This window comes from Hippocampus bargibanti, linkage group LG04 (assembly GCF_051943395.1).
Source record: "Hippocampus bargibanti isolate YZ-2025 linkage group LG04, ASM5194339v1, whole genome shotgun sequence".
Lineage (NCBI taxonomy): Eukaryota > Metazoa > Chordata > Actinopteri > Syngnathiformes > Syngnathidae > Hippocampus > Hippocampus bargibanti.
In genome coordinates this window covers 8,130,001-8,146,027 of record NC_142737.1, presented here as the reverse complement: position 1 = coordinate 8,146,027, position 16,027 = coordinate 8,130,001, and the positions used below count along the sequence as shown (strand labels likewise).

Genomic DNA, 16,027 nt, shown 5'->3' with positions numbered 1-16,027 from the left:
CCTGTATTTTGTTTTTGCTGCTACGAAATGTAAATTTCTCCACTGTGAGACAAATAAAGGCTATCGAATCTAATTTCCTGCTTTAAAGTGTAAGTCAAACCACAAAATGTTCTATGCACCTTCATTTGTCTCAATGCTACATTCTGATTCATATTGCGTCTGTGGAATGAGAGGAACAGCAAAAAAATTAGCCATTTCAGGCACTGTGCCACTTTCTTTAAAATGTAAATGTCAATCACAGACAAAACACGGCTCACCAGTTTTCTTAAGTTTTCTGAAGCCAAGCAAAAACCGGTCGTGACCTGAGCAACCATGATGTCATTTTCAAGAGTCAAAAAGTGGCAAAATGGCAGCCCTTTGAGATGGATATAAATGGGTAGATTTAACTCATATTGCACAAACGCAACATTAATCAGAAGGTCACGTTTACACAACTTAGGTTGACTTCCCCTTTTACCACAAACAAATGTGAATGCGTTTATTGGTTTTTGCTGACTTTAGGTGAAAAGTGGGTACACCCTTGTCTGGTTGAATTGAAACAAACTTCCATTCACACTCCTATTTACAAACACAGCAAAAATGGGGTCTTCAATCAACTCTAAGTGTACTTCTATGGATGTGGGAAGAAGCCGGAGGAAAACCAGACGAGAACAGTGGACATGTTTAATTTTTTTGAGGGGCGAAAAATTCATACTTTCACATTATTTTGACTCAAAGGAGTAGTTTCTTCAGGTTTTTGATTGGCTAAAATGGCCGAAAGGTTCAATGATAAAGCACCAATGTGTTTTCACGTGGGTTGAGATATTTTTAACCCTATAGTGAGAAAAAGAGTAAAAATCCACATGGGACGTAGTTATACGGTGGTCTATCCGTTTTGACCACGTGGCGTATGAACAAACAATGATGTCGAAATAAAACATGCTCATGCTTGGCCTTGCACTCTCGCACGTCGTTGTCTTCGGTGGGTTATTTTAAACCCCCTCGACCACAGACCACATCACATGGGGTTTGCGGCTTCCGTAGACCCAACGGGAAGTGTGTGTGTGTGTGTGTGTGTGTGTGGAGGGAGGTGGTGGGCGCGGAGGGGGGATTTTCTATTAGAAACAGAGCCAGAGGTGGGTGGTCGCACCAGGTCCCGGTTTGGATGCTGATGGCGGTTTGGGTGGAGACGGGAGTCGAATTTTGTCTCCGCCCTGTCGTGGCATTTTGCTCTGTAAATGAACACACTGTTGTATATTTGTGTGTGTGTGTGCGTGTGTGTGTGTCTTTCCGGACACAATGGGCCGGGTGTTGCAAAGCTAAAAAGTTAATTTTGGTCAGCTCAGTCTCTATTTGCCACCACAAAATGAAAGGATAAAAAAAAAATATAATAATACAGCCGAACCTTGACTTGAGGCGTTTTTCTGTCAATTTTTTTCCTGCTGTAGGATAAACTGAGTTACCATATTTTGCGGTGTATAAGGCGCACTGGAGTATAAGGCGCACCTCCAATGAATGGGGCGTCTTCAAACATTTTCCATATATAAGGTGCACTGGAGTATAAGGCGCACCTTCAATGACTGAAAAAAAGCTTTCCAAATATAAGGCACACCATATTACAAGGCGCACCCCGAATGAATGGTGTATTTTCAAACCTTTACCATATATAAGGTGCACATGACTATAAGGCGCACCTTCAATGAATAGCAAAAGTTTTCAAAATATAATATAGAAATATATAAAAGTTTTACAAATATAAGTCGTACAGGAGTGGTCCATCGATGAGAAGATTTCTTCAGCCGTCATCTGTACAAATTTGAAGGTTTCGGACGTTTCGCCTCCTATCCAAGAGGCTTCGTCAGCGAACTAAAGTCTGACTGGTCGTATCGGCCCTATTTATATATCCCTAATGTCCAGACATGGCGGCGCCGGACACAGCTATGATAGGTCCCTACTCTCAGGTTGGGGGGAGCAGAGGACCACTCCCTGTGGCCCCACTGATTGTTCCTACATTCCTGACTAACGACTGGCCCATTTCCCCCACTCCCACCGGTATCACCTCATCAGCATTACGAATGTTGCCTAACCTGTTTTGCCTAAGCAGGCTATTGTATGAACGATCCAAATTGAACCTAACCACACACAGACTTACAAATATAAGGCACACCAGAGTATAAGGCACATCCCCAATGGTGTATTTTCAAAAGTTTACCATATATTAGGCACACCGGAGTATAAGGTCCACCCCCAATGAATGCTGTATTTTCAAACTTTTACCATATATTAGGCGTACCGGAGTATAAGGTCCACCCCCAACGAATGGTGTATTTTATTTTTCCATATATAATGCATACCAGACTACAAGGCAATAAATAAAAAGCGTTTTCCAAAAATAAGAAGAAATATATACATTTTTTCAAATGTAAGGGACACCAGACTATAAGGCGCACCCCCAATGAATGGTGTATTTTCAAAACTTTTCCATATATAAGGCGTACCGGACGATAAGGCGCACCTTCAAATGAAGTGAAAAAAAAATAGTCACCGTCGTCGATGCGTCGTTTCAGCAATTAATTGAACGGGATAAACAGTCTAAACTAAAAATTAAGAACGCTCAGAAGCAATGATGGATGTCCGTAACCAGGCCACGCCCCTCAAAGGCGCATTTCCACTGTAGTGACACAGTCGCAGTGAATGTGGATGCGCCCACTAATCCGACTTACCTTCAAGCAGAAAAACGGCCTCCTTGCGGAAGATTTTCACCAGCGAATCGTCCAGTTCAACTTCTTGAAGCTTGGCTAGCAGTTGCTCCTCGTTACGGCACACCTTCTCCTGAGCGTACAAGCCGTCGGGCATGACACGCTGCTGGCCCAGGCCCATCAGGGCCGTCTCCACCGCCAGTGCTACGTACGACTCGCCGTCGCCGAGCAGTCTCTGGACGGGCATTCGCTGGAGGTCTGCGCGAGTTACCACACTGGAGCAGTCTGCGGAGAGGTGATGGAGGTGGGGAGATGGAGATCAGATTATATATATATATATATATATATATATATATATATATATATATATATATATATATATATATATATATATATATATATATATATATATATGTGACGGGTGTCACAACAGTGACTGTCTTCATCTCCACGATGCTGCTGTATTAATGAAGACGAGACGCGTGGATGTGTCTTTTTATTTCTTTTATTTCTGCAACACAGTATGGCAGAAGGGATGGGTGAAGTCGCATGGGTTTCGTCTTGTGATTAACCTGAATCTCCTCGAGATTGTTCTCAAATGCAAAACATTGTAGATAACAAAACAGAATTAACAACGTGTGATCGTATAGTGGTTATTTACAGAAAAAGAGAATACAACACAAGTTCACTGTTATTTACAAGATGTCCCTGAACGCATCATGGGCGGAGACTCGGCAGAACACGCGGTGCGCTTGTAATGGCTGGCGCACAGTTCAACCAGCCACGGACACTCACGGGCAAATGAGACACGACACAAGAAACTAAATATTGTTCAATAAAAACGAAATGAAACAATTATTACCTGCAACACAGTATGGCAGAAGGGATGGGTGAAGTCGCATGGGTTTCGTCTTGTGATTAACTGCGATAGAAAAGCGCATATTCCTAAATTCCACTCGACAAAACGTGAAGTAAATAATGACACAAAAAGTAATCTGGACTCGAAATGAATAAGGAAACTAATTAGATAACACTAGACAGTACAAAAGGGGAAACAAAATAAGATATTGTCATGAAAATGCGCGTTAATCAAGACCAACAGAAAATTGCGACTCACCCTGAATCTCCTCGAGATTGTTCTGGAAACTATGGGCGGGACATAGTGCCACACTGTGTGCCGTTGCGTCACTTCCTTCATAATTTAATAATCTAAGTGTACAACTCCGTTACATATATATATATATATTAGTAGTTGGCAGGTATGTTTAGCTGAAACATGTTGGATACTTTAAACAGGGGGTGGGCAACAACAAGCATATGAACACGCACAGCTATTTGCATTACCTGAGAGGTCCAAGCAGGTATTAGATCCTTCCTCCCCCACCCGTCCCGACTCTGTCAGAGTACTGAAAAGGGTGCCGATTGGATCCAGTGGGTGTCCCACCCAGCCTTCCATGTTGGTTATTGAAGTGTGTCCTTTATGGAGCAACTCTGAGACAAACAATAGATTTATCAGCAAACAAAAAAAAACAACAATGCGGGATCAGATATTCCGCATGGACTGAAAACAGAGCCTTACCTTTTTTATGCCGGCGGAAGTGTTCCAATTGCCGCTGTTGTTGCCGCCGTAACGTGTTCACGACGGCGATGGCGAGGCGGAGTGCTTCTCGTGGATAACCGTGGGACCGCAGGGCATCCACCCTGGCGCAGGCTGTCGGGACGTGTTCTTAGAAAAAAGGGCAGAGTTTATAGCGGCATCTATTACCTCTGTCGTGTTTCTGTTTTTTTTTTACATACCGTGCCACAAAGGCCAGCCGCGGGCGTCAAAGAGTGAGCCTTCCTGGTTGTCGTGGTAACAGTAGTTGGCGTAGAGGTCACTGGCGATGATGTGCTGGAGGTGGCGGTCCTGCCAGTGTAGGTCGCAGGCCTCGATGGCCCGCGTGAATACAGTCCTGTGGGGTCGCATCTCTGCGAGGAAGGAAGGTGTCAGGAATTGGAGAATAACAATTTAAAAAATTATAACAACAATAATATATATATTTTTTAAATAAAACTATTATATATTTTTTTAAATTATGTTTCAAACTACCTGTTTGGATAAAATGTAAAAAAGTTAAAAAAAAAAACTTGCTTTTTAAACTTTCAAAATAAGAGAAGTTTGGTCAATTTTAAGTAACAATTTCTCAAACTATTTAAACAGTAACCTGTCAACCATGACTAATTAATAGCTGCCCTTATGAGTGATTATAATTCGTGTATAAAAGCTGAAGCATGACGTATATTATTTGAAATGTCAATGAGAAGGTTTCTTCAGCCGTCATCTGTACTTCTTTGAAGGTGTCGGACATTCCGCTTTCTGATCCAAGAGGCTTCGTCAGCGAACAATTTTTTTTTTGCTGGTAGTTTTGGCCCTGTATATATCCCTACTGTCCAGACGTTGCGGTGCCAAACTCTGCTATGATTGGTCCCTGCTCTCAGGTTAGGGGGAGAAGAGTACTACTCCCTGCGGCTACACTGATTACTTCTATTGTCCTGACTGATTACTTCCATTGTCCTGCCTGAGTATGGGGTCTACGACTGGCCTGATTGCCCCATTTGCTCTGGTATCACCTTATCAGCATAACTAAGCCTATGTTGCCTAATAAGTCAGTTGTAGGAATGATGCAAATTGACCCCACCGTGGCGATTTAGTAAAGGGTTTTGCTGGCTAATGAAAATAGCTTCTTTTACTCCCCTTAGTAAGGGGAGTAAAAGAAGCTATTTTAGTAAAAGACGCTATTTTAGCTATTTATTTTATGTAGACATCTTACCGCGCATGCGCATGTTATGCTTTTATCAATCCTACCGTACACAGCGACAAAGAAAATAAAAAAAATAATACGATTGAGGATTACTTTTGCTGATTTCCCGTGACAATAGTAGTAATCGGTGACAGAATTGTCATTGGCCAACTGGATTTGAACCAAAATAGTCTTTGTAAGATCGGTACACAGTTGATTTTTTTCCCAAATAAAAGTTGTAGTGTGCCGTAAATTACTTTACATGATGAAAAAAAACTATAAAATACAGGGAAAACGTATAAGTTGACAACTATGCAGTAATCATCCAAGTAACTGTACCTAAAAAAACCTTGAGGGGAAATAAACTTGACACGTGAAAAAGACCCGTGTGCAACACTGACCTTGGTTGCTGTGGGCACCCTGTGGGAGCGAGTGGGTGAGGTTGGGCAGCTCGTTGCCGTGATTTCCATCTTCCCACGGGCACACGTCAACGCTGTTCCACCTGCGCAGCTGCCGCAACCAGGATGACTTTTGCTCCGCCTTGCAATGCGGGTTCAGTACGATGCACATCCACAAGGCACCTGGTGCACACCAAAACATGGAGGGTTTCAGCCCAGGGGAGGGCAAAGTTTTTGCGCTCAAGGGACACATTGGATATTTATACTAGAAAAATCAGCCTGATAAGTATTCAATGAAGTAAAATAATGGTTTATTCTGAACATTTCAAGTTATCAGAGGGTGTGTACACTTTTGCAACAACGCGATCAGTTGTTTATTTTTAATTACCCTCTACAAAACATTTTTAAAAATTGATTTATACAGATTATGGCCCACATTAATGAAGAAAAACAGTTTGAAAATCCTTTATCATTGTCTCAATTTTTTGGGGGGGTCATTAACTCATTCACTGCCAGAGTATGTGCAAACATGTGTCCACTCCAGTGCCAGGGTTTTTGTCATTTTCACTCAAAGTGCAGGAGCCACAGATATTGAGTTTTACGACTACATAAACATTTAATGCAGCGTAAGAAACCTTAGACTCTCTTCTTTCATCAGAAAAAGACAGTTAATTCCTAAGTTATATGGGTCTGGGGTTATCTGAGCTTGATATGGGGGTGGCTGTACAAATTTCAATAAAAAACAATGGTTTATATAGGGCTTCAACAACAGCTGAAGCTGGAACAAAGCGCTAATATGGACAAAAGGCAAAATGCTGCCCCCTCGTGGAAGTGAAAAAACATAGCCAGAGGTCTGACCAGCGCTTCATCGCCCCCCCCTGCAATAAAAAAACAAAACCCGAACACATTCGGGAATGGCACACCATGTCACACATTGCCAGTCCCGAATAAATTCCATAATGGCAGCAAATGAGTTAAAAAAAACTCATTTGAACAGGGATGTGTACTTTGTGCAGGACTTTGTGCACCCTCACTTTGCCCTCTGGAGTACATTTTGTACCCCACAAAAATTGTGTGAAAGAATGTAACTAATCTCGAGGCAACGCAGACTGTGAACACATCATTTTGGAGCAAATTGGAACAAACACAATTAAAGAGAAAAAAAAGCTTCAGTCTCATGGGTTGTGAGCACATTTGGGGATATTACTGTGTAGCACGACCCATTGTGTGTGGCTATAAGTTGAGGGGTGAGTTTGGGAGAAAGGGTGAAGACAAGGACAAGATATGAAGGGGGTACAAAAAAAATTAAGAAAATGGGGGTGAATATAAAGAAATGTGGACAAAAAAAGATTATGAATTGGAAAATAAGCTGATGCGGACGCTCGGCTTTTGAGTCATGAGGTAGATGAGGAGCCGCAAGCCTCAAAAGGAAGCGAAGACAAAAGAGTGACGATGAAGGAGAGAGAGAGAGAAAAGAAGCGAGCGGGGCGGCATTGAGCGCACATCACGGGGAGTGATAAGGACTCGACAAGAAAGGTTTGAAGTGTCGACTTCAAAAAAGGAGAGAGCGTCCAATTCCGGGAATACGTGGCGAGGAAACAGAATGAGTTCATTGGGCTGTCCAAGCAAAAAAAAAAAAAAAAAAAAAAAAAAAGAACGACGAAAGGAAAAGGGAGAATAGACGACGACGAGGTTGTCAACAACGCTGGAGGCATCGGCAAACACAGGGAGGGACAACAAAGGCTGGAGACAACATGGCGGCTTGTCCTGTCATCTGTCATGGCATCAAACGCATACCGTATTCAGCTAACTACTTTGAAATTCTGTCCAAATGTGTATTTTTTTAAATTGTTTTTATTAAATGTAAAACAACTATGTTTACAAAGGAAAACGTCAGCCATGTTTTTAGTGTGTGTGTGTGTGTGTGTGTGTGTGCTCGTCGTACCAAGTTCATCCCAGAGCTGTCTGTACTTGTCTGTCATGGTGGTGCCTTGTTGTCTCCACAGCGCCAGTCGAGGGTCGGCCATGAACTGCTCCGTGATCAGTGTTAACATCCTCGCTCCGTTGGAGTCGCGCATCTTCAGCATCTCTCGCACCTACAGAGGAGCCGATGGGGAGGTCCGTCAGTATGAACACAGTGTATAAATACGTACAGTATTTACATTGTGGATAGAAAAACAAATATTAGATTGTAAGCATTAAAAGTATATAAGTATATATATTTCATGACGTTGAAATGAAGTTTCATGAATTTCACAAGTTGTTTTTGAGCTGGAGGATGGCAGAATGACTAATTAGCTCTTCTGGATTATTATAAGTTTTGTCATTTTTTGTTAATTTTGTTGAAATAAAACTAGTTTGATAACACTGATACAATTTACATACAATGTAACTAATGATGTAGCTAATGTACAAGAGAAATAACCCAACTTAACTGACCTTTACCTGGAATATTACAAGACAGCAATTCTGTCATTTTTGGTGAATTTTGTTGGGAAAAAAACTAGCTTGATAACGTTGACATAATTTATATACAATGTAGCTAATGGTTTCGCTACCATAATTTACATGCTAGGTAGCCCAATTTCACTAACTGATCTTTACCTGGAATATTACAAAACAGCAGTTTAGTCGTATTTGGTTAATTTTGTTGAAAAAAAAAACTAGCTTGATAAGATTCACACAATTTACATACAATGTAGCTAATAATGTAGCGAATTTACAAGCTAGGTAGCCTAATTTAACTAACTGAACTTTACCTGGAATATTACAAGACAACAATGTTGTTTTGGTGAATTTTGTTGAAAAAAAAACTAGCTTGATAACATTGACATAATGTACATACAATGTAGCTAATTCTGTCGCTACCATAATTTACAAGCTAGGTAGCCCAATTTAACTAACTGACCTTTACCTGGCATATGACAAGATAGCAGTTTTATCATTTTTGGTTAATTTTGTTGAAAAAAAAACTAGCTTGATAACATTGACATAATTTACATACAATGTAGCTAATTCTGTCGCTACCGTAATTTACGAGCTAGGTAGCCCAATTTAACTAACTGATCTTTACCTGGAATATTACAAAACAGCAGTTTAGTCGTATTTGGTTAATTTTGTTGAAAAAAACTAGCTTGATAACATTCACATAATTTACATACAATGTAGCTAACTATGTAGCTAATTTACAAGATAGGTAGCCCAACTTAACTGATGCCAAACAATAGGAACTAGCTAACACATCCCAAAAGCCAAACAATAATCAGTAATTATGATCATTTGATCTCTAAGTAACAGAGTTGTAAATATTATTCATTTTCATGACTGTGCAATATAATTTAGGATGTATTATATTCATACGGCTAAACCGTTGGCTAGTCATTCACACAAATCATAAGCAGAAGAGAAAGCCTTATGCATTTACCAATAAATTTTGTGACATTTTTCTTTGAAGCATTTGATTTTGTGATGCTGTTTGAAATGGTTTCCATGGTTGCTAATTGTAGCAATCGATTTCCACAGTCATATGTAAAAAAATGTGACTAGCTTCCCGGGTTTTAGTCATCTCCAGTGTAATGTCAAGTACTTCATGTGTCCTTGCGATGTATTTCAACTTGAGACACGCTGGTGTTTATGGGCACCGGCTGATGCACAATTCCACTCAATTTCTCGTCAGCCTAAAGGAGAACCGGTGTCATTTATTTTGGTGGGTGTTGCCTCTAACCTGTGTGCGTATTATGTTTCAAATTGTGTATATAAATGTATGCATGTGTGTCTGTGTACTCAGGGTGGATACATAAACGATATTACGAGAGCATGGAGCCGGACAGACTGGACCTTAATGGTATTGTTCTGCTGACTTCACAGTGTACACATTACATTAATGCTAAGTTCACCTTTGCTACTACTAATGCCATACCAGAATGCACGGCGTACACCGTACCACATGTGCTACAACTCCAAATCGGCAATGATGAAAAATGACACAATGCTTGCTTGCGACACGTTGGTTGGACGAACAATAAATAAATAAATAAACAAATAAATAAATAAAACAAAAATAAATAAAACAAAAATAAACACATACATAGACAAACATATAAACAAATAAATAAATACATGCTGAAAATAAATACAAAATAAATAGATCAAAAATAAATAAAACACAAATAATAAACATTTTGAAAATGAATAATTCTGATAATAAATAACCACATGAATAAACAAATACCCACACACATAAATAAATAATAAAATCTGAAAATAAATGCATAAACACATACATAAACAAACAAACAAACACATAAATAAATAACTAACCAAAATAAATAATAAATGAATAAAGACACAAATAAATAAATAAAGCAATTAATTAATAAATACATTAATACGTAAATAAAACACAAATAAACAATTCTGAAAATAAATACATAAACACATAAATAACCAAATAAATAAATAAATAGATTTTCATGGTAAAGAATTCTGAAAATAAATAAATAACAAATGAATGAATGATTAACATTTAAAAACGGGCTGCGTTTGTGTAGGCCACCGTGGACATTAAAAGAGACGCCTCCCTTTGACTTGGATGATTTCAGTTCTTACAGGGACATTGAACAACTCCGTGATCGCCCAAGCATCTCAGTGTTTTTATAAACTGTACTTTCATTTGACATACCTTGTTTCATTGTTGTATTACTATGTATTAAAAAATACAAAAAACAACCTTCTCCACCTGCCCTTGAGTAAATACCCCAAACCAATACACTATTATATTATTGGATTGCGGAGGTGTACTTAATGTCGTAGCCCATGAGTGTGTATCCACACTGCATGTTTCGTTTTCGCTGACTCCCTCCAGCAATTAGCCGCAAGCTAAGAGGCTGCACGGCACTTCTAATGCATGTGCCAATGTACGTCAGAGATTACTTGGAGAACAAAGGTCTGCTCTCGGGAGGGAAATGAGGAGTGTATAAGTGAACTAGAGAGGGAAAATATTAACCAGATGCAGAGCAGAAACTACATTTGTCTTGTTGCGCTGAAAAGGCAAACTTTAGGGCAGAATCGCATATAGGCCCGAAACATCAACGCCGGCGGTTGTTGACCTTGCTGAAGAGCAGGTTGAGCTGCTTGCCCGAGCCGTGGTATCCTCCCTGGGACAGGAAGAGCTTGACTTGCTCCTGAACCTGCTCCTCATCCAGATGCCAGCAATTCTCGTCATCCACGCTGGCTCCTGCTGTGGGGTCCGGAGCCCCTGAATGACACACAGATAATAATAATAATAATAATAATAATAATAATAATAATAATAATAATAATAATAATGAATTTTATTTCAAGCACCTTTCAAAGTTCTCAAGGACACTTTACAGTCAGAGACAAGCATAGAAACAAGGGCTAGAGCTACACAAAAAAAGGCAATTTTAAATAGGTGAGTTTTGAGATGGGATTTGAAGGTGAATCATGTATATGAGTGTTCTGTAATCTTAAAACGTGGAAAGATGTTTGTTTATGCTCTGTTTTGTGCATGTTTCAACTGCTCTTTGGAGACATTCCAACCCGTTAACAAGGTCTCTGTCGAGTGGCTTTAAATACATCCATGTTTGTTTTATTAAGTGACAAAAAAGCATAAAATATTATTATTATAATTATAAAAATATAAAATATATAAAATAAATACATAAAATAATGTATGAATATGGATGGATAGATGGATAGCCATCTAGCTAGGTAGCTAACTAGCTAGATAGATAGCTAAATTACTAGCGAGATAGCTAGATAGCTATCCAGCTAGCTAGATAGATAACTATTTAGAGAGCTAGCTAGCTAGGTAGCTAGCTAGATAGCAAAATAGATAGCGAGATCGATAGCTAGCTAGATAGTTAGCCAGATGGATAGCTAGCTAGTAGTAGTAGTAATTTCATCTGTGCTGTATGTCATGCATATTAGCATATTTGACAATAAAGCTGACTTTGACTTTGACTAGATAGCGAGATAGATAGCGAGATGAGAGACTGATATATTTTAAGCCTTATGGTTTTTTTTTTAGGGAGTTTTTTTCTGAAGGGGGATTAAACAAAATTTCTGATTGATGTAATTGTTATAAGTGTGAAAGTTACGATTTTGATTGCTTACATCGGCTCATGTACAGTGCATGTCTGGTGCACATTCATGATGGTTGTGACATTTGGGTTGGAGAGCAGTCATCCGCAATCTCGCAATATTGACTCTGGGAACGATCGCTTTCATGTATTTACCCATTTAGAGGTCAAGATGAGTCAATAAAAAATATAGCGCAGTACGTAATATATTTTCACTATACACCAGTGTACAGAAATCAAGAGGGACGCTGGTATAGGTGTAGACTGAACAACTTGAGCAGGGCAACAGACAGATTTTCAAATCTCCCTGCAATCATCCCCATCTCCTTGTCACTCCACTTCAAGAGGTAAATAAGGGTTCCATAAAGTGTTGATTAGAGGCATCCAATCTCCCCTTTACTGTCTGTGTCGCATTAATGAGGGCGGAATTGATCCTACCGCAATTTGCCTTCATCCCTGAGTCGATACACACACTCGCAAGTAAAGGTGAAACGACAAATCTCCTACAAATGACTGCATGGGTAATGCATGCACAGCCTACTTCAATTGAGGGCGAGGAATCGGTTGCTCTCAACACACAATAATGGAATAATATCAGGGCACAAAATACGACACACATTGAAAATGCATTTTGCAATAAAGGCAAATAAAACTAAATACAGTGATACCTTGGCTTACGAACTTAATTGGTTCCCAGACAGGGTGCGTAAGGCGAAAAGAGTGTATCCCAAAAATTAATTTCCCATAGGAAACCATTAAAATGAAAATAATCCGTTGCCAGGTCCCCATAAAACATAATTTTCTACGTTCTAATTTTCTAAATTTGGCTTGTGGGGGTTATTTGTGGAGCCTGATTGATGGGATGTTTTAACCTTAAAGTCTACACTCGGCTTTTGAACTATCAAAGTTGAAACGAGTCCAAATTTCACTGTTTTCTATCCATTTTACTTTTGTTTTTTGTTTCAAGCTCTGTTGTCTCCCTTTCGTGTGTGTGTGTGTGTGTTTTCTCACTCTCTGTCAGTCTCTTTAATGTTTAACCCCCCCCACTGCCGCGTTCTTGTCCAATTATGTGGCTTTAACCGAAGACTATTTTCTCTCTGTCTGTAACCCCCACCCTCTCACTGTCTGTAACCCCCACCCGCTCACTGCTGCGTTCTTGACCAATCACGTGGCTTTAACTAAAGACTGGGGCGGGGGGGAATAGCGGACAAAACAGTCGGCCACCATTTTCTAGTTAGGAGAACGGGCTCGTTCGCGAACGACACATCACTCATTGTGGCAGCTCCGTGTGTATCCCGAAAAATAGTTTGTATGCCAAGGTAAAATTTTCATAAATGTCACGTTCGTAAACCGAAAAGTTTGTAAGCCAAGGGGTTCGTAAACCGAGGTATCACTGTAGATAAACTGAAATAATCACATTCAGTCAGAATACTTCACCCATCATTTTTCCCAATACAACGCCAATGTAATATTTTCCCAAGATAACGAAATATCTCAAATCACCTATTATATGACAACCCCCAAAACGATTAAGCTAGATATTTGCTCAGCTGATAAGGAAAAATACTACCTCAAAAGGTCATCTACATACAAATATATCAATCATGATGTGGCTCCTGATGGGATATACTGTAACTTGGGAAGATAAAACACCGTCTTTTTTTTCATTATCTATTCATTCGCTATCGTTTATCAACAGCGTCCCTCCTGATGCATGAACAATGACACGTATGCTTATGTTATCTCAAATATCACGATGTGGCGGGTGTAGAATAATCCATACATGAATGTATGAATGTCAATGATGATACACATCGATATCTATGTAACTAGGGAAGGTGTGTGTGTGTGTCTCATCAAATAACAAATGGATACAAAAGATTACTCAAATAGAGTAAAATTCCCGTTGCGTGTCAAGCAACCATTTTGGTAACCTGCTGGAGGGTTATGATGATTTATCGCGATGGTAATTTCATGCGTCAAGATTTTGCCCAAAACACGATTCATCACGCACTCACCATGGACCTGGTTGATCTCTGAGTTCTGTGACAGGATCTCGTCGGCCAATTTCTGTGCAGTGGGCAACACCTCCGTGTGATGGACAGAGATGAGATACTGGACGAATTTCTGCAGCTGGTCGCGACTCATCTGGAACAAGGTTTCCGAGATGGGCAGGTGTAGTTTGACCTGCTCGGGCTTGCGTACCCGATAAAGCGAAAGTGCAACCACGTGGGCGCAATAGAAGATGTCCTTGTTGCCGCAAGTGCACGTGACGGCGGTGATCTTGCAACGATCGAAACTGACGCTGACGCTGCATACGAGTTCTGGGGACGAGGGCGTGGCGGGGTCCGTTACTGTGCCGCTCAGATGGAAACCTGGAGAAGAGACAGATAAACACAAACAAAAAAGGGATGAGTTCTGTTATTTGCAGTAAAAACAATGAATTAAATGTTCAAATTGTGCATCATGTAACAGTGGATTACACTTTTTGTAATCCAATGAAGGACATTTGTTGAATACGGTTCAGTTGTGTTCAGTACCAAAAAAATGCTTATAAAATTCCTCCCCCTGCAAGAAAATAATACTTTTCACCTTTATACTTGCGAATACTTCAGTCTGTATTTTTTACCTTTATTTATATGTAAGAATTGAATTAGCACTTCATATTTTCACTGTAGTTTTTTGTATTTTTAACACAAGTAACTGAGTACAACTGAGCTTAGAATTGTGACGTGAAAATAAATGATAATATTAGGAAGCTAACTGAAGCTTTTTGTCTTTTTCCAGACACAAATAATGTAGCAAATAATTATTGAGCGTTTGTCTACTTGCTGCTCCCTCCTCATACAGCATATATTTAGGATTGTACTGCTCTTCAAAGAGCAGTAGAGATATTTCTACATGTGATATAAAGATATATGTGGTATGCTGTCATCTTGAGTACAGTAAGATTTTTTTTCCTGGTCACACATTGATGATTTTTTTTTTTGGTTGTATGGAGATTTATAAAAAAAATGAAATGCAAAAAAAAAAAATTATTACAGGGAGAAGAGATAAAGAAGGTGTAGGATTTTAAGTACTTGGGGTCAACTGTCCAGAGCAATGGAGAGTGTGGAAAAGAGGTGAAGAAGCGTGTCCAGGCCGGCTGGAGCGCTGGAGAAAAATGTCAGGTGTGAGGTGTGATAGAAGGGTTTTAGCTAGGATGAAAGGAAAAGTGTATAAAATTAGTGAGACCATCCATGATGTTTGGACTGGAGACAGTGCCGCTCAAGAAAAGACAGGAAGCAGACCTGGAGGTAGCAGAGCTGAAGATGACCAGGTTGGATAGGATCAAGAATGAGTACATTAGAGGGACAACTCATATTAGAGGCTTTGGAGAGAAAGTCAGAGAGGCCAGACTGAGATGGTTTGGACATGTCCAGAGGAGAGAGAGTGACTATATCGGAAGAAGGATGCTGAGCCTTGAACTGCCAGGCAGGAGACCGAGAGGAAGGCCGAAGAGGAGGTTTATGGATGTGGTCAAAGAGGACATGAAGGCAGCTGGTGTGAGAGAAGAGGATGCACAAAACCGGGTTAGATGGAGGACATTGATTCGCTGTGGCGACCCCTGAAGGGAAAAGCCGAAAGGAAAATAAAAAGAAAAATTAATTAAAAATCCATGTAGTGTTACACATGAATTACAATAAAATAACAATAAAAATAACAATAAAAAAACAAAATACAAAATAAACATAGAAAAAAACAATACAAATAAAAAGAAAAAGAAGAAAACAAAAAGAAAAAACATACAAAATACAAAATAAAAATACAATAAAATAAATTCAAACTAAAATTAAATTAAATTAAATTAAATTAAATTAAATTAAATTAAATTAAAAAGGGATGTGGTAACTGAGACATCTTCATGAGTTCACATTTGCAATGCATACGAATGACAATGAGGAAGTGAAGGAGCGTGTGGGGACGTTCCAGCACGAATTATGCACCTCTTTCTTTCTTTTTCTTTCTCTCTCTTTCTTTCTTTCTTTCTTTCTTTCTTTCTTTCTTTCTTTCTTTCTTTTCCCCAT

The 16,027-nt window shown here is 39.5% G+C and overlaps 1 protein-coding gene across 1 annotated transcript in view; it reads right to left on the bottom strand.

Annotated features, from left to right (window-relative positions):
- The window catches only part of zswim6 (zinc finger, SWIM-type containing 6), an 87,039-nt gene that overhangs the window by 20,909 nt on the left and 50,103 nt on the right, over positions 1 to 16,027 (bottom strand). Inside the window, exons 2-9 of the mRNA XM_088993821.1 lie at positions 13,979 to 14,335; positions 10,965 to 11,113; positions 7,802 to 7,952; positions 5,860 to 6,039; positions 4,476 to 4,646; positions 4,258 to 4,404; positions 4,023 to 4,169; positions 2,703 to 2,963 (exon numbers count right to left, since the gene is read on the bottom strand). Of these exons, the coding sequence (XP_088849947.1) occupies positions 2,703 to 2,963; positions 4,023 to 4,169; positions 4,258 to 4,404; positions 4,476 to 4,646; positions 5,860 to 6,039; positions 7,802 to 7,952; positions 10,965 to 11,113; positions 13,979 to 14,335 (1,563 nt within the window). The remainder of the gene's footprint in view (positions 1 to 2,702; positions 2,964 to 4,022; positions 4,170 to 4,257; positions 4,405 to 4,475; positions 4,647 to 5,859; positions 6,040 to 7,801; positions 7,953 to 10,964; positions 11,114 to 13,978; positions 14,336 to 16,027) is intronic.